Source organism: Chelonoidis abingdonii, chromosome 11 (genome assembly GCF_003597395.2).
Source record: "Chelonoidis abingdonii isolate Lonesome George chromosome 11, CheloAbing_2.0, whole genome shotgun sequence".
Taxonomy (NCBI): domain Eukaryota; kingdom Metazoa; phylum Chordata; order Testudines; family Testudinidae; genus Chelonoidis; species Chelonoidis abingdonii.
In genome coordinates, this window is record NC_133779.1 from 22,528,821 (window position 1) to 22,546,795 (window position 17,975).

Sequence of the window (17,975 nt, forward strand, 5' to 3'; positions counted from 1 at the left end):
GGGGAGTGGGGGCTGGTGGGTCAGAGCAGGCGGGGCTGGGAGCCAGGACTCCTGGGTTCTCTCCCTGGCTCTGGGAGGGGAGTGGGGGCTGGTGGGTTAGAGCAGAGGAGGCTGGGAGCCAGGACTCCTGGGTTCTCTACCCGGCTCTGGGAGGGGAGTGGGAGCTGATGGGTTAGAGCAGAGGAGGCTGGGAGCCAGGACTCCTGGGTTCTCTACCCAGCTCTGGGAGGGGAATGGGGGCTAGTGGTTAGAACAGAGGGTGCTGAGATCTCATCTCCTCTTTTGTTACCCAGGTTTGTGAGATCCTTTTGTAACTCTTTGCAGTCGGCTTTAGACTTAACTATCTTCAGTAGTTTTGTATCATCTGCCAGTGTTGCCACCTCACTGTTCACCCCTTTTTCCAGATCCTTTATGAATCCGTTCCGTAGGACCAGGCCCAGTACAGACACCACTAGATACCTCTCTCCGCTCTGAAATCCAGCCATTTGTTTCCACCCTTTGTTTCCTGTCTTTTAACTGGTCACTGACCCCTGAGAGCACCTTCCCTCTTATCCCGTGGCTGTTTACTTTGCGTAAGAGCCTTTGGCGAGGAACCTTGTCAGAGGCTTTCTGAAAATCTAAGTACACTAGATCCACTGGTTCCCCCTTGGTCCACAGGCTGGTTGACTGCCTCAAAGAATCCTAGTAGATTGGTGAGGCGTGATTTTCCTTTACAAAAACCAGCTTGACTCTGCCCCAACCAATCGCATTCATCTCTGTGTCTGATCATTCGGTTCTTTGCAAGAGTTTCAACCAGTTTGCCCAGTACTGAAATTAGGCTTAATGGCCTGGAATTGCCGGGATCACCTCTGTTCCCTGATGTTTAGATTCTGTATTAATTACATTGATTATTTAAGAATCTCACTGGACACCAGGGCAAGAAGCTTCCACAGCTTCCACCTTCCTGGATTTGACCTCGGAGCATCCAGCATCCCCATCCCCCTGTGCGCTTCCCGCAGTGAGTCCGCACAGGTGGGTTTTTTGGGGGAGCCAGAGGGCCCTGCACCCCATCTCTGCAGTCAGACGTGACTCTCAGCCAGCCGGTAAAAACAGGAGGTTATTAGGGGGCAGGAACACAACGGAGAACAGAACTTGTTAGCACAGAAATCAATGACTTTCAGCCACGTCCATTTTGGGGGAATCCAGGCCTGATGCCCTGGACTCCCCCTCTTCCAGTCCCCCTCAAGCAGACTGCTCGGCTTCCAGCGACCTGACCTCAGACATTCCCGTTGCTCCTCCTCCTTGTCATTGTCTCGCTTCCCAGGCACAATGTCACCTGGTCACACACCCCTCCTGGGTCTCAGGTTACATCTGGGAGCCTCACTGAGGGCCTCAGCAAACGTGACACACCCAATTCCCACCACCTCAGCATTGGTGCAAACTGAGGGAAACTGAGGCACACATTGTCTTAATACAGGACAGTAAGACTCACGTGCAACATAACAAGGTGCATAAAACCCCATGTTGTCACATCTCTCCCCACCCCGAGACCAAACTGAGTGGGGGTCACTTTAGCCAGGGACCTGCGGAAGTTCAGGGCCCCCCCTCTCCAGGACAAAGCATCGGTTATAATGTTGGCCCTCCCCTTAACGTGGGCCACCTCCATGTCGTAATCCTGGGAGGGACAGAGTTCACCTCAGGAGCTTGGGATTGAGCCCATTCATCTGGTGTAGCCACGTCACGGGTGAGTGGTCAGTGCACACAGTGAAGCGCCACCCAGATAGATCCGGTTGCAGCTTTTTAAGGGCCCATCCCAGAGCCAGGCCTCCCTTCTCCATGGCCGCTTAGTTCTGCTCCCAGGGGAACAGCTTCTTGCTCAGGTACATGATGGGGTGTCTCTCCCCCTTTTCATCCTCCTGCATCAACACCGCCCCTAGTCCCGTGTTCGAGGTGACACCTCTGCCATCCCCACCTTGCACGTCCTGGTTTTCAGAGTCAGACGTGCATCCCAGAGCCTGTTTAACCTGGGACACGTGGTCCTCCCGGGTCTGGCTAAAAACGTAGATATCATCAATAGACACAGGGGCAAAACTCCCCATCCCCTGGAGGAACTGGTCCACAAGGTGGCAGGTGCCCCATTGAGGCCAAAAGGCAGGACAAGGAACTCACAGAGCCTCAGAGGGGTGATCAATTGGGCACCCAGATCCAAATGCATTTGCCAGTAGCCCTTGGTGAGATCCACAGCTTGTCCAGGAGCCTGTCAGGCCTAGATATGGGCAGGCACCAGACGCGGTGGTGGCATTAAGTTTCCGATAGTCCTCAGAGAACCGGATCAACCCATCCTTGGGAACCAGCGCCACGGGAGAGGCCCAGAAGCTGGCGGATGGCTGGATCACCCCTAAAGCCAGCATGTCTCTGATCTTTCTCTCCAGGTCCTGGGCTGTTTTTCCCCCATGACTCTGAATGAGGAACATCTTCCAGGAAGGTGGGCTTCCATCTCCACCCACTGAAGAACCAGGTTAGTGATCCCAGGCTGGTTGGAGAACAGCTACTAGGAGGAACCCAGCACCTCTCTGATCTCAGCCTGCCGGGCCGGGGTTAGCTGCTCAGAGAGGAAAATTGATTCCAGCAAGGGGCCGGCTTCTGTCTCAGGGAATAGATCCACCAGGGAATTTTCCCCTTCTCCTCTCGCTGGTCACACGCGGCCAGGACCAAATTCTCCCTGTCAAAATACGGCTCCATCATGTTGACCTGGTCCTCTCAGTGGCTCAGTTCCACCTCATGCCGCTGCGAGATGACCTTAAAGGGCCCACCTGTGACATTACACTCCATATTTTTCATCATAATGATAGGGTTCCCTAGGGAGGTGGTGGAATCTCCTTCCTTAGAGATTTTTAAGACCCGGCTTGACAAAGCCCTGACTGGGATGATTTAGTTGGAGTAGGTCCTGCTTTGAGCAGGGGGTTGGACTAGATCCCTCCAGAGGTCCCTTCCAACACAAATCTTCTATGATTCTGTGATAACGTATCTTATGTGAGACAGGTCATGCGAGGGATCATCAGAAAGGAAGTGATTTACTGAATACGATGATCCTATTGGGATGCACATGTCATTTTTGTATCTGAAGTTAGGAATATTGACAATAGGGGTCAGGAGCAGTGATGGGGTGACCAGACGGCAAGTGTGAAAAATCAGGACAGGGGATAGGGGGATAATAGGACCCTATATAAGAAAAAGACTCCGAAATCGGGACTGTCCCTATAAAATCGGGCCATCTGGTCACCCCAAGCAGCGAATCTCCCACCGAGGAGTCTTCCTGAGGAGGCTACAAACACCTCCTGACTCATGGCTGCTTGGCCGTGTGATCAGGTCACCTGGGGCTGGACTCCATCTTGGAATACCAGTGTTTTTCCATGGACTTGCGTGGGAACCAAACTTTGAAACAAAGGGCTCCCCCCCTCCCAGGCAAAAGCTTTTTAAGGCAGGGAAGTCACCTCCTCATGGTTCTTCACTGACTCCCCACCCCAGGGGACACTTGAAAACAGCCGAGGAACAAAGATTGACCTGGGCAAAGTGCTGGACCAAGGCTAAAGGGTTTTTTTTAGCGTGTGAATGGTGCTTGAAAGAGCAAAGAGCTGGTGGGTCGGGGGTGGGGGGGCTCAGTTCCAGCTGGCACCCTCGGGAGGGGAACCCATCACACTGTCCCACGCAGCTTGTACTTCGTTTTTTTCTCATGGGGATGAGAACTATCAACTGGTTCCCGGTGTCAGAGGATCTTCTACTTCCCCTGGGCCCTGGTAAGGTTCTCCCTGGTCAAGCCCATGGGCTTGGTGAGCTTTTCCCAGAGAGTCAGCACGCACCCCACCACTGATTCTCCGTCGGGGGAGGCCTTCCCCTCCCAGTCATCCCTCCTCAAGCGTCACAGAGTCCCCGGGTGATGCTCTGGATCTGCTCCCTATGAAGCCAGGCAGGACTCTGCGGGAGCCTCCTCTCTGTGAGCATAATGTCACCAGGGCAAGGAGTTTCCACAGCTTCCACCTTTCTGGGTTTGACCTCGGGGCATCCAGCATCCCCTTCCACGCCAGGTGCTTCCCGCAGCGAGTCCGCCCAGGCGGGGTCCTGGGGGAGCCAGAGGGCCCTGCCCCCCAACTCCACAGCCAGACTTGACTCTCAGCCAGCCAGTAAAACAGAAGGTTTATTAGCCGACAGGAACACAGTCCAGACCAGAGCTTGTAGGTACAGAGAACAGGACCCCTCGGTCAGGTCCATCTTGGGGGGCAGGGAGCCAGACCCGGTTCTAGCCCCCCTCCATTTCCCCAGCCAGCTCCAAACTGAAACTCTCCAGCCCCTCCTCTGCCTTTGTCTCTTTCCTGGGCCAGGAGGCCACCTGATCTCTTTGTTCTCCAACAACTTCAGCTGGTACCTTTGCAGAGGAGGGGCCCAGGACATCAGCAGACAGGGCGTCAGCCATTCTCTGTGCAGACAGGATCACACTGGCCCGCTCGGGCTCTGCAACAATCAAGTCCTGTTCCTGGAGGCTCCCTTCCTGGCAGGGTATCCCCCCCGGTGTCAGGGCAGAGCGCCCCTCACTGGATCTGGCTATGGGTGACGACTAGAGTTCTCTGATCGCCAATCTGCCAGGTCACCCTCCATCAGCACCTCGGTTGGCCACTGATGGTGCACCCCCACATCTTTGGGGCCCTTCTTGGCCCCCCCATTTCAAACAGACCCTGGTTACCTTAACCGGGGTCACACACACGCCCAGGTAGGCGTTGGGCACCACCTGGTCTGGAGCCACCACCTCAGCACCCGACCAGCATCACCTCAGTGCCCATGTCCCGGTACCGTCTTCCCAGCCAACTCCAGGGGAACGAGGCACCCTATACACTGAGCGCCCTGAAACTGGCGCATCCAGCCCCCTCCAGGAGCAGACTCCGGAGATTCCTCCCTCCTTAGTCATTGCTAATCTGCCAGCCACACCTGCCCCTTCTCCGGCTGGGTTCCCACCCAGTTAACTCCTTGAGGGCTCCACTGTGCTTCTCCTGGGCTTGTGGTCCATCTCAGGCCGCAGTGATGGTACCTCAGGTCCCCAGGGGCTGGTCGGTCAGCTCGGGTATTGGTGGTCCCCCTTGGGAGGGGTTTATCCGAGCCCCCCTTTATGGGGGGGGCGGGTGACTCTTTTGTGCCCCTTGGGATTCCAGTCCATATCCCGACCAGCTATCTGCAAACTCGTCAGCCAGCTGTGCGGTTCCAGGGGGGGAACCCATCACACCCACCCCTGAGGCATTGGTGCAGCACTCAGGGAAACTGAGGCACGCACAGGTCAGGAGACAAAGCTCCAGTCCCATCCACTCCAACATGTCCTTCCTGGTCCGGCCCCCGGCCCCAGGTATTTCTCCATCAGCATGGCCGGTTCCAGGAAATCATCCCCGGGATCTTCTGCATATGCCAGAACCTTTTTCCTGTATGCCTGGTGGCTCCAACTACAGCAATGGGGCCTGTCTGAATGATTCATCGTCCCCAGCTTCCACCGCATCCATCTGGCTGAAAATCTCTATGGGCTAGCAGGTGAGATACCAGAGCCTGTCTGCAGAGTCAACCTGGAGCACATTGCAGACCTTCTCAAAGGCAGCGAGGCAGGCATCTAGGTCTTCCCCTTTTTTAAACCGGGGCAGCAATTTTATATCGGAGTTCCCTGCAGGCTCACCCCCCTTGCCCCGGGGTCCATCCCCACTCACCCCAGCCACCTCTCGGCTCTGCCATCGCCCGTTCATGCTGCCTCTGTCTCTCCTGGTCCTTCGGCTCTTTCCGTTTCGGCTCCACCTACGGCCGTGAAGATCCCCTGCTGGTCGGGGAGGTGGATCCCAGAGCTGCCTGGCTGTTCACTCGGGAACTGGTGTACGCCCTGGGGCTGCCTGGAGGTTCCCAGCCTCTCTTGCATCCCCAGCAGGATCAGGAACCGGCTCCTTGGTGTGATTCTCCTCTTCCAGCCGAGCAATCAGCTGTGCCTTAGTGAGCTTTCCAATGCGCAGCCGTCTCTCTCTGCACAGCTCTACAACGTCCTTCTTAAGGAGATGGTTATAGGTCATCTCCTCGCTGTTCCCAAGTGGTCATGGACTCACAGGTCTGTGGTTTCTCAGCTCACCACGGTCCCTGGGGAGAATCAACAGCTCTTCTTGGGGGTCCAGCTGTAGGCTCTTCCGCCTCCTGGAACCGCACCTCTCTGAGCCTTCAGCACGCCCATCTCTCGCTAATCCCCCTTCATTTTACTGCTCCCCAGTCACTTTCTGCAGGATGTGCTGACCACGGGGTGCAGTTTATCCCACCTCTGACACCAGTTGTTGTTGAATCACCGGGGCAATGCTCTGGATCTGCTCCATACAAAGCCAGGCAGGACTCTGGGGGAGCCTCCTCTCTCAGAGCAGACTGTCTCCAGGACAAGGAGCTTCCACAGCTTCCACCTTACTGGGTCTGACCTCGGAGCATCCAGCATCCCCTTCCACGCCGTGCGCTTCCCCCAGCGAGTCTGCACAGGCCGGGCTTTTGGGGGAACCAGAAGACACTGCACTCCAACTCCCCAGTCAGACGTGACTCTCAGGCAGCCAGTAACACAGAAGGTTTATCAGTCAACAGGAACCCAACATAGGACAGAACTTGTTAGCACAGAAACCAGTGACTGTCAGCCAAGTCCATCTTCGGGGAATCCTGGTCCAGACGCCATGGATTCCCCCTCTTCCAGTCCCAAACTGCAGGCTGTCTGGCTTCCAGCGACCGGACCTCAGACAGCCACGTTGTTCTCTCTCTTTGTCTTGCTTCCCAGGATAGATCACGGGAGATATCACTGGAAAGGCTATGATTCTGTGAATATGATTAGCCAATTCGTATGCATGTATCATCTCGGTATCTGACGTTAGGAATATTGTCTATGCATCTATTACAAATGTGTTTGCATCTGCCCACGAGGCAGAACGCAATCAGTCTAGGTTGCATTCTGGGAAGGGCCATTAGAGAAAACAAGAGGTCTTAAAAAGCAGCAGAGTGTCCTGTGGCACCTTATAGACTAACAGACGTTTTGGAGCACAAGCTTTCGTGGGTGACCGCCCACTTTGTCGGATGCATGTAGTGGAAATTTCCAGGGGCAGGTGTATACATATGAAAGCAAGAAGCAGGCTAGAGATAACGAGGTTAGTTCAATCAGGGAGGATGAGACCCTCTTGTAGCAGTTGAGGTGTGAAAACTTAGAGGTCTTAGAAGATGCTGATCTCTCACCGGGGAGGCTTCCTGGGGACACTACGAACCAACCTGTAACTCGTGGAGGTTATGGCCCTATATGTAACCAATCACCTGGTATTCTCCATCAAAGTGGTTTTCCACTGACCAGCATGAGAGCTTAAAAGCTGGAGATGGTACAATTTTGGCCTGAACCTCCAAAGCCAGGGAGAGGAAGGGCAGCTGAAGGGCTGGTTAATGAAGACACCCCCAAACCATCGTTAAGGGAGCCCCAAGGTAGGGTGAAGAAGGGAGAAGCAGGAGAGCTAGGGGGAAGTGGCCCAGGGAAATGGGCAGTGAAAGGTTGGGTGCCAACAGCGGCTACCATGAGGGTCCCTGGGCCGGAACCCGGAGAGTTGGCCCGGGATCCCCCCAACCCACCACTACAGGAACAACTCCTGGGAAGGGGAGACAGGCCCCTGTCAGGACAGGAGGTGAAGCTGTTCTGAAATAAGCCCCCAGGGACAACAGAGACTGGGGAAGTTGTCTCCTCAACCTCCTTGCCGGCCTATGATGAACAGGGCTCAATAGACTGCAATCCTGGCCCGAGGGTCGCAGTGAACCACTGAGGCTAGCAAAATCCGCCTAGAAGCGCAGGACCCACGGGGGGCAAGGTCAGGGCTCTGCCACACTAGGCACTTCCTTAGCTGAAGCTTTCCCATGCAGGGGGTGGCCAGAAAGCCTGGTTGCACATTACCACCGCTGAGTGTGTCCCTACCTGGTGAAAGTGTGAGGCCAGGAGTGTGTCTGTAGCTCAACACAGCAATACAGCGTGAAGGGACCCCCGGCAGGTGGGTACCCCAGTTCTGGGGAGCGGGGGACCCGTCACACCCACCATTGCAGCATTGGTGCAGCACTCAGGGAAACTGAGGCACACCCAGTCTTGGTATAGGACAGTAAGTCTCACGTGCCACGTAACCAAGTCAAAAGCCTCACTTGGTCATACCACGTCGTGGTGCACTGTTAAGTTTCTGAATTTGGGAAAGCCCATCTGCTTTAACGAATCCTCCATGTTAAAGGGCACAGCCCGACATGAACCTTATGTTGTACCTCTTCAGCGTCTAGGTGAAAAGTCCCAAACATACGTAGGATAACGTCACCTTAGCTCAGCGTACGAGGTATGGCCTGCGAGTCCCTTCTGTTATAGCCAAAATATACTCAAATAGAAACCTAGAATAATCAAACCCATAAGAAACGATAGATATACAAGCAAGGAAGCCAGTCAGCCTTGGATACATCCCATGTACCTGTTATATGCGTCAGTTGGTTGCCAGGACACTTGGGTGGTTGACACGTCCCTGTGGCCAGAACTTCCCCATAAACCATATTTCCAGCTCCCTGAATATTGGGGGGGTTCCCGTGGGGCCGTTTATCGGTGCACAGTCTAAGCCCCAAGCCTTCTGCTAACTTGCAGAAGAGTTTTTTCAGAAGATTGGGGTGAAGCCCATCTGGTCCCAGTGATTTACTGCTGTTTAGTTCATCAGTTTGGTCTGAAACTTCCTCTCCTGACACCTCGATCCGGGCCAATTCCTCAGCTCTGTCACCTAAACAGAAGGGCTCAGGTTTGGGAATCACCCGCCCATCCTCGGCTGGGAAGACCGACGCAAAGAATTTCATTTCTCGGCAATGTCGTCCTTGAGCGGTCCGTCAGCACCTCACTTGGCCAGGGCCCCACCGGTCGCTTCGCTGGCTGCCTGCTTCTGATGCACTTCACACAAGTTTTTTTGGTTACTTTTCAAGGCTTTGGCTCCCTGTGCTTCAAATTCCTTTGGGACCGTCCTAATCGTGTTTTTATCCAGAGTTTATGCTCCTTTCTATTTTCCTAGCGAGGATTTAACATCCACTTTTTAAAGGACGCCTTTTCCCCTCTTGCTGCTTCTCTTACTTGGTTGTTCAACCAGTGTGGCACGTTTTTGGTCCTTCTTGTTTTTTTTAAATTTGGGGGTATGCATATCAATGGTGTCTTTAAAAGGGTTCCATGCTGTTTCCCGGTATCCTTGTATAACGGGCCACCCCACCCCAGAGGTGGCCGCATCTCAGCGCCGGGCGAGGGGTCCCTGGGTAACCAGCCGCCCTACCTCAGAGGTGGCTGCATCTCAGCGCCGGGCGAGGGGTCCCTGGGTAACCAGCCACCCCACAAGAGGGGTGGGCACATGTCAGCACCAGGCAAGGGGTCCCTGGGTAACCAGCCGCCCCGCTCCAGAGGTGGGCACATGTCAGCACCAGGCAAGGGGTCCCTGGGTAACCAGCCGCCCCGCTCCAGAGATGGTTGCATCTCAGCGCCGGGCAAGGGGTCCCTGGGTAACCAGCCGCCCAGCTCCAGAGGTGGCCACATCTCAGCACTGGATGAGTCCCTGGGTAACCAGCCCCCCCACCCCAGAAGTGGCTGCATATCACCACCGGGCAAGGGGGCCTTGGGTAACCAGCCGCCCCACCCCAGAGGTGGCCGCAACTCAGCGCCAGGCAAGGAAACGCTGTGTAATCAGCCCCACTGCAGAGGTGGCTGCATCTCAGCGCCGGGCGAGGGATCCCTGGGTAACTGGCCACCCTGCCCCAGAGGTGGCTGCATCTCAGCGCCGGGCAAAGTGTCGCTGTGTAACCAGCTGCCCCGCCCCAGAGGTGGCAGCATCTCAGCACTGGGTGAGGGATCCCTGTATAACCAGCTGCCTCCAAAGAGCTTGGGAAAGGCTGGATTACAAAGGGTCTGTGCAACATTGCGGCCAATGGACAGGTGCCAGGATCACATGGGCAGCCCAGGCCAAACTATATCTAGGACAGGATGGTTCCTGCTCTGCCAGAAAAGTCAGTAACTGTCTGCTTTGTGCTCAGAACCTCTGACCCCCTGGTTCCGGGAGGCAGGGCTGGTGGTTAGAGGAGGGGGGCTGGGAGCCAGGACGCCTGGGTTCTCTCCCTGGCTCTGGGAGGGGAGTGCAGGCTGGTGGGTTAGAGCAGGGGGGGCTGGGAGCCAGGACTCCTGGGTTCTCTCCCTGGTTCTGGGAGGGGAGTGGGGGCTGGTGGGTTAGAGCAGGGGGGGCTGGGAGCCAGGACTCCTGGGTTTCATCATCACCAGGTCTGCCCTGTTCTTAAATTAATCCCTTTTCTTTCTCCTTCCCCCCAATTCTGCACACCCCCTCACAAGCTGTTTTGCCCAATCCTTGGAGAAACCTACCTTGTTAATCCTCCGTCTCCTCAGGCGACATTAATATTTATCCTCCCCGCCTGTTCCCCCCGCCCCATCGTGAGGACACCTGTTCATTTCAATCCGTCGAAACTCAGATGAACTTTCACACCCGCTCTGCTTCTATGAGGCACTTTCAACCTTTGGTCCACCTAGCCCGGGGGCGGGTGGGACACGCACTCTGGCCGCTTCCAAGCTACAGTCACGTCCACTTGGGCCCCTTCCTCTCCCGCGCTGGTCAGGGGACCATGAACTCGGATGCCTGCCAGAGGAATTGTCTGGTCTTAATCCCCTCCCCGAACCCAGCTCTGTTCCAGAAAAGGTGGCACTTGAAACCGCCACTTTTGTGCCCCCTCAAAACCGTCATTTCTATAAATAACCCCATCCCCCATTTTAAATCACCAAATCCTACCTTTTGGAGGGTAAACGATGCCCACTGAGACCCCCCCACCTTCCCTTCCCCAGCCACACCCATCTAATTACACATCTAGCAGCACAAAATCCATAAATCCGGGGGGGGAAGCGTTTTTACATCCGTAACTGCATTTCTGGACTCTGGGACATCCCTCATGCCCCAGAGTGGGGTGCAAAGCTGGGTGTCCATTTCAGGCCAGCCATTCCCAGCAGCAAGTGGGGAAACTGAGGCAGGGGCCTGCTGACCACGAGATTACAGGATGGGGCCTTTTACTTCCCTGTTTGGACACACCTGCCCTCGCTGGGTCAGTGCCATATTTCCCCAAATGAACGGAGCAGCCCGATCCCCCTCCCCCTTTATAAAACATTCTTTGCGTTAGACCCAGGCTCTGATCCAATTTCTGTTCCTCACTGGGGTCCCCCCTGCTCCTTCCTCAGGGTCTTCCCCACATTATGGGCCTAGGGTTCCAGCCTGTGGGAGGCACCGGAGGAGAATCCAGGAGGGCAAGGGTGGTAGTGAAGTGGCTTATTTCTGTGAAGGAACATCCTTCTAGGTTGAGCTGTTGAAGCGAGTGATGGCAGGGAAGAGAGAAAAACCCTAGGACCCCTCCCCAGGCTCGTATTTACTGCATTAACCCTTCCCGAACCTGGTTATGGTCCTACTGAAGGAGTTCGCTCCAGGGATCAGAGGACACAAACAGGGAATTGGACCCCCAAGAGAGGAAGAGAAGCTCCAGGCTGTAATAATGGATTGAGGGACCCCAACAGAGCTGCGGGGAGTGGGATGGAGCTGTCCCTCCTTGGTCCCCCTCCCCTTCACCCAGCCACTGGCTGGCACCGCCAGCACCCCCTTGTAGTCACGTCGGCTTCCCGAGATCTTGGCTTCTGGCCGGACAGTCTCTGTCCTGGGAGGAATGTTTCCCAGAGGCCAGTGTCAATGGAGCCGGCTCTGTCCCAGCCTCCAACTGGGTGCAGGCAGGAGAGGAGGACCTCAGACAGGAAAAGAAGTTGGGTAGAGTGACCAGAACCAGGCTTCCGGCCAAGAGGAAAGCCCCAGCTGCCAAGAAAGAGGCCGTGTAGTTCCCAGTCATGTCCCGCAGCCAACCTGGAACAGAGAAAAGACCAAGTCATCTAGAGCAACAGCAGGAAAACCCAGGGTGAGCTAGAACAACAGCCAGAGAACATAGGGCAACCTAGAACATGAAGGCGATCGAGAATGGCACAAGAGCCGAGTGTGATCTAGAACATCCAGAGAGCACGGGGCAACCTAGAATGTCATATGAACCCATGTGTGATCTAGAACAACAGCTAGATAGCACAGGGCTACCTAGAACATGAAGGTGACCGAGAATATCATATGAACCCAAGATGACCTAAAACAATATCAAGAGAATGTAGGGAAAACTAGAACATGGAGGTGACCAACACCACCATAAGAACCCAGGGTGACTTAGATCAAAACTGAGGGTGACCTAGAACCACGGTGACCCAGAATGAGATCACAAGGACCTTGTGGCGTCTAACTGGTTGGAACAGGGGGAACTGGGCTTCAGGATTGCTGGGTTCTATCCCCACCTCTGGGCCTGTCTCCAGGGGCTACCACATGGGTTTGGAGGGCAGCTAATCCCAAGGAGGATGATGTTCATGTCTCAACCACTAGTCCCAAGACCAGGGTGGGGGCCAGGAGTCTTGGCTCCAAGAAGGACCAAGACTACGATTGAAGGTTACGGGGAAAGGGTAGGGCTGGGGGTTGATTTACTGGGGTTGGGGGAGCTCATTTCCAATTAATTGAACAGGAAGAGAAGGAAGCCAGTGGCCATATACCAGAGAACGGTGCTCCCAGAAGCCCGCCGATGCTCTCCATCATTTGCAGCAGCCCCATCGAGCCGAAAATCCGCCCAATGCCCACAATTTCCGGCAGGATGGAAAAGACCACGGGGGTGAGCGCCCCGGAGAAGAACCCGTAGCAGACACCGATGGCCATCAGCAACGGGTAGCTGCGTCCCAGAGGCACCAGCGCCAAGGAGATGCCAGTCAGAGAAGTCCAGGCCACCAAGATGTGGCCGAGGTGGAAAGCCCGGCAGTCGGCCAGCCAACCCGAGAGGAGGCGGCCAGACAGGTCAGCCACAGCCGCCACGGACATGAGGAAGGCGGCCTGGTACTCGTCGAAGCCCAGCTCCCGGGCTCGGGCCACCAAGTGGACATAGGGAATGAAGTAGCCAGTGTTGATCAAGGTCACGGCCAGGACAAATCTCATGAAGGGCCAGTGGGACAGCAAAGGCAGGCCAAAGAGGGTGGAAAGCTTCCCCAGGCAGCTCCCGCTGGGGTCCCCGGGGCCGGCCAGGTCCTCCTTGAGGGTCAGGGGGCGGATGAGGGCTCCGCATACCAACAGGTTGAAGGACATGCCGGCCACCACCAGGAGGGCCCCCCGCCAGGCGTAGGTGTCCACCAGGAATTGAAAGAGCGGGGAGAAGGCGAAGGAGGACAGGCCCACGCCCGTGAAGGCCAAACCCGTGGCGAACGTCCGGCGCTTCTTGAAGTAACGGGCCACCGAAGCCACGGAGGGCGTGAAGACCAAGGCCCACCCGAAGCCTGCAAAAAAAGGGAGGGGGGGTAGAAAATACACCCATCAGGGCCCCCCCAACCACATCCAGGTTGTTATGGCAACAGCCCGGGACACGGCCACAAATGAGACTGTTTTGGGCCCATCCACTTTTTCCTCGTTTTTCCAAAATGGCTGCCGTGTGGCTGCAGCCATTTTGAATGAGGCCCGGCTCCTTCCTCCCCCAGCCTCAGTGATTACTACCCTCGCCCCCACAAACTGCAGGGTTCCCCCCTCCATACGTGTGGCCATTTTGAATAAGGCCTAGCTCCTTATGCCCCTAAAACCCTACAGCAGCGGACATTTTAAATTTTGTCCAACTCCTTCTCCCTACCCCCATCCATCAACCAGTGACCACTTTGATGGGCCTCTCTTTCCTTTGATGCCCTTCATCCCCAAACTGTCCCCCTCAGCGGCAGCCATTTTGAATAAGATCTGGCTCCTTCCCTGCAGCCCCACAGAATGGCAGCCATTTTGAAAAGGCCCTGCTCCTTTCCCCTCTGGACCCACAGTTCCTCCCACATACCCCCCCTCAACTGTCCCCCTCATAAGCAGTCATTTTGAATAAGGTCTGGCTCCTTCCCTGTGGACCCACAGTTTCCCCCCTCCCTCCCAGGATGACAGCCATTTTGAAAAGGCCCCACTCCTTTCCCCCCTGTGCTCTCCTCACTCCAAACAACTTCCCCACTGATTCCGCAGACACAGTGGCAGCCATTTTGAATAAGACCTGGCTACTTCCCCTCCTTGGGTCCATGGTTGCCCCCCCACATGATGGTAACCATTTTGAAAAAGGTCCACCTCCTTCCCCCTGCCCCATGGCAGCCATTTTGAATATGGTCTGGCTCCTTTCCCCTGGGCCTATAGTACTCCATCTTCCCCCTACCGTCCCTTCCCCACCCTAGAGACCCTCCCCCATGGCTCCTGCACCCCACTGATCCCCCCACCTCCCCATTTTCTACCCCAGCACAAAGATATAACTGTGCAATAGTTGTTATTTGGTATGATTAGGGTGTATACAGGGTTGGCTCTCTTTTCTGGGAGGGTATGGGAGATGAGGGGGGGCGTTTGACAATAATGCCCTGCCCCCTCCACCCATGGCCCCCGCCCTCCCTTTTCCACGCCCTCGTGTCCTCCCCCCCACCCCCCCCAAGTATCACCTCCCTTAAAAACAACTGTTTTTAACAAATAATGTTTGATGGAAATACGCTAATATGATGCAACTGGAATAAGCTTCATGCAAAAGGTCTCCTGTAAGGTATTGTCACAAAGCTTATAATCCACTGAGTGTGTTCATCCTGTTTATATGCATGGATCAGTCTTGTACCTGAAACTAGGAATATGAACTATACCTCTGAGGTCATCGTAATTATGCAAAGTGTTGGCCATTAATGGTGGTGTACAGTCTTGATGGCTCCCCTCGACTAGGACAATCGGTTGCAACTGGTTTGTTTACCTACAAGCCTTCCTGGGTACATGGGGGCCAACTCAGGAAGAATGGAGGCTGGGATCTTACAGAACATAGACTCATAGCAGATTAGGGTTGGCAGGGACTTCAGGAAGTCATCTAGTCCAACACCCTGCTCAAAGCAGGACCAATCCCCAGACATTTTTACCCCAGTTCCCTAAATGGCCCCCTCAAGGATTGAACTCACAACTCTGGGTTTAGCAGGCCAATGCTTACACGACTGAGCTATCCCTCCCCCATATCACCTGATACTGGAATCCATCTTAAACCTGGTACTTTTCCATTGAGGAGGGTGGGGACCCAGAGACACAAAGCTTCCCGCCTTGTGCTGAAGCTATAAAAACGGGTGGAGCAGGACAAAGGGGGGGGTCCCAGTCATGAGAAAGCCCCTGCTTTTCACCTAAGACGCCTGCTGGAACTAACAAGGATTGTACCAGACTACGAAGGAGTCTGGTCTATGAAAGAATTGCGGAGTTGGTCCTGCTTTGAGCAGGAGGTTGGACTAGATCCCTCCTGAGGTCCCTTCCAACCCTGATATTCTATGAAAGAAGCTTATTGGAACATCTCTGAGGGTGAGATTGACCTGTATTCACTTCCCTACTGTATTAGGCTTAGACGTGCGTGTTTGGTTTTATTTTGCTTGGTGACTTACGTTGTTCTGGCTGTTATTACTTGGATCCACTTAAAAGCTACTTTCTATACTCAATAAAAATCACTTTTGTTTATTGATAAACCCAGAGAAAGTGATTAACGCAGGGGGAGCAAACAGCTGTGCATCTCTCTCTCAGTGTTATTATGAGTTTACTCTGTATAAAGCTTTAAACAGAGTGTGGAAGTAGAGAAAGAACTGACAGGGGTTCAAAGGGGATTTCAACACACGACAGTCTCCGTTCGCAACAGGCAGGCTAGCTGTAACCCTAATAATGCGAGATCTGTAGACGCGAGGAGTGCGTGAGGCGAGTGGGAAAAAACTGTGTGAGAAGTTGTTGCGACTTTGTGTGGATAAATATGGAATGTAGACTAGACTCCAAATAAGTGAGAAAAATAAGATGTTGAGGTGACCTACATATGAACAACATGCAGCTGTTGCTTATTATCGTATGTAACAAAAAGTATAAATGCTTGCTGGAATTGTTTACCTGTACAGAGATGTGCCTAGGAGGGGGAAAACCCTGTGTCCTAGCGCACACTCTCCCTCTGTGCAATTGCTTGAGAACAAAGTATCTGACTTTGCTGCACCCAACCAGAGTGTGAGAATTATGTTTTTCTCCGACAAGAGTAAAACAGATTTGGATCCCATTGGGAGCTGGGGGTCTGGGTGCTGGAGAAAGTAGCTGAGTTAGCATTCACTTAAAGCCTCTAGACCCTGAGTCTGGGTTGCAGCAGGCGTGCGTGTCTGGCTCAACCAGGCAGGGTTCTAGAGTCCCAAGCTGGCAGGGCAAACAGGCTCCGAGGTAATCTCAGCACATCAGGTGACAGTCCCAAGGGGGTCTCTGTGACCGAACCCATCACACATACAAAAGTGTCGCAGACCACTAGGACGGAAAACTGGCTTCCTTGCTCCTTTTTACCATAGCATTATAAAACCAACTGATTGGAATATCAATCTTGGACTAACCTATATAGATCTCTATCAACCAGTCGTGGTTTGTAAGCACACTTTGTACGGACTCATTAGTGCTTTTTACGGCGCCTGTCGTAAAACTAGGCAAATATCTAGATGTACCCCCTGGAAAACCTCGGTGTAGACCCATGGCTCTAGTGTCCGGGGGAAAAAGCATTCAGGGGGAAGAAAATCAGGAGGCAGATAGCCGGAGGGGCAGAGAGGCTTTGTGATGCTTGGAAAAAATGTCATTTCTTCTCCCCTTGAATAACTCCCCAAAACAGCAAAGGAATTGCACCGGTGCATGCTGATTCAGTGGGATGACGCAGGTCAGTGTGACAAGAACAAGGGGGCGGGGCAGAATAGCACCAAGTAACCACCACTCTCAGAGATTGCTGGGAGTAGGTGGAGCCTGGGGGGCATATACAAGTCAGATCTGCGGAGCAGAGGCAAGACCCAAGGAGACTGAAAGACTGCCAATGGGAAAAACAGCCCCAGAAAGGAGGGGGAGCAGTGGTTTTCAAGGGGGTCTGCAGTCTAAGAATGGCCAGACAAGGTCAGATCAAAGGTCCAGTTAGCCCAGTTTCTCTGCAGCTTGAGGTCTTCAAACCACAATTCGAGGACTTCAATAACTCAGACATAGGTTAGGGGTTTGTTACAGGGGTGGGTGGGCGAGATTCTGTGGCCTGCATTGTGCAGGAGGTCAGACTAGATGATCATAATGGTCCCGTCTGACCTTAAAGTCTATGAGTCTAAGTGATCCATCCCCTGTTGCCCATTCCCAGCTTCTGGCAAACAGAGCTTGGGGACCAGGGATTCCAGAGGGGTCCGCAGGCTCCATTATGTTGGAAAGCCACTGAGGTTGAAAGCCACTGAGCGAGAGGGTTCTGGGCTCCGATATAAGCCAGATCGGACTCATGGCTGAAAGGAAGAGAACCAACATCTCCAGAAGACCAGAGGTCTGCGAAGGGGAAAAACTAGCTCTGGAAAGGGATGTCACCACAACGAGGTATTGACTTTGGGGAGAGGTGAGACACCGACGGGAATTTGCCTCCTACAGAAATTTTGGACTTGTCTCAGAGGAACTGATGGGTAAATGGGACAAAAAACTTGCCGTATATAGATGATGATAAATTGGATTTGGATATTTGGCACTGGTGAGGCCACATCTGGAGTGCTGCTTCCAGTTTTGGGGCCCCCGCTACAGAAAGGATGTGAACAAATTGGAGAGAGTCCGGCAGAGGGCAACGAAAATCATCAGGGGGCTGAGGCACATGACTTATGAGGAGAGGCTGAGGGAACTGGGGTTATTTAGTCTGCAGGAGAGTGAGGGGAGATTTGATAGCAGCCTTCAACTACCTGAAGGGGGTTCCAAAGACGATGGAGCTCGGCTGTTCTCAGTGGTGGCAGATGACAGAACAAGGAGCAATGGTCTCAAGTTGCAGTGGGGGAGGTCTAGGCTGGA

General features: G+C 54.2%; 2 protein-coding genes across 2 annotated transcripts in view; one reads left to right on the plus strand and one right to left on the minus strand.

Moving 5' to 3' along the window:
- SLC2A4 (solute carrier family 2 member 4) overlaps positions 1-17,975 on the plus strand; it is a 197,339-nt gene that overhangs the window by 123,538 nt on the left and 55,826 nt on the right. The gene's annotated exons all lie outside the window — the stretch shown is intronic.
- On the minus strand, positions 11,560-13,618 carry LOC116833183 (monocarboxylate transporter 13-like). Its single transcript, XM_032794529.2, has 2 exons — positions 12,665-13,618; positions 11,560-11,945 (listed from the first exon to the last, which is right to left on the minus strand). The coding sequence occupies exons 1-2, from the start codon at positions 13,242-13,244 to the stop codon at positions 11,698-11,700; spliced, it is 828 nt and encodes a 275-aa protein (XP_032650420.2). The 5' UTR covers positions 13,245-13,618; the 3' UTR covers positions 11,560-11,697.

Coding starts and splice junctions, on each gene's coding strand:
- LOC116833183 (XM_032794529.2), bottom strand. CDS start 13,244: ATGTCCTTCAACCTGTTGGTATGCGGAGCCCTCATCCGCCCCCTGACC. Junction 11,946..12,664: donor TCTGGGAGCACCGTTCTCTG/GTATATGGCCAC, acceptor TCTCTGTTCCAG/GTTGGCTGCGGGACATGACT.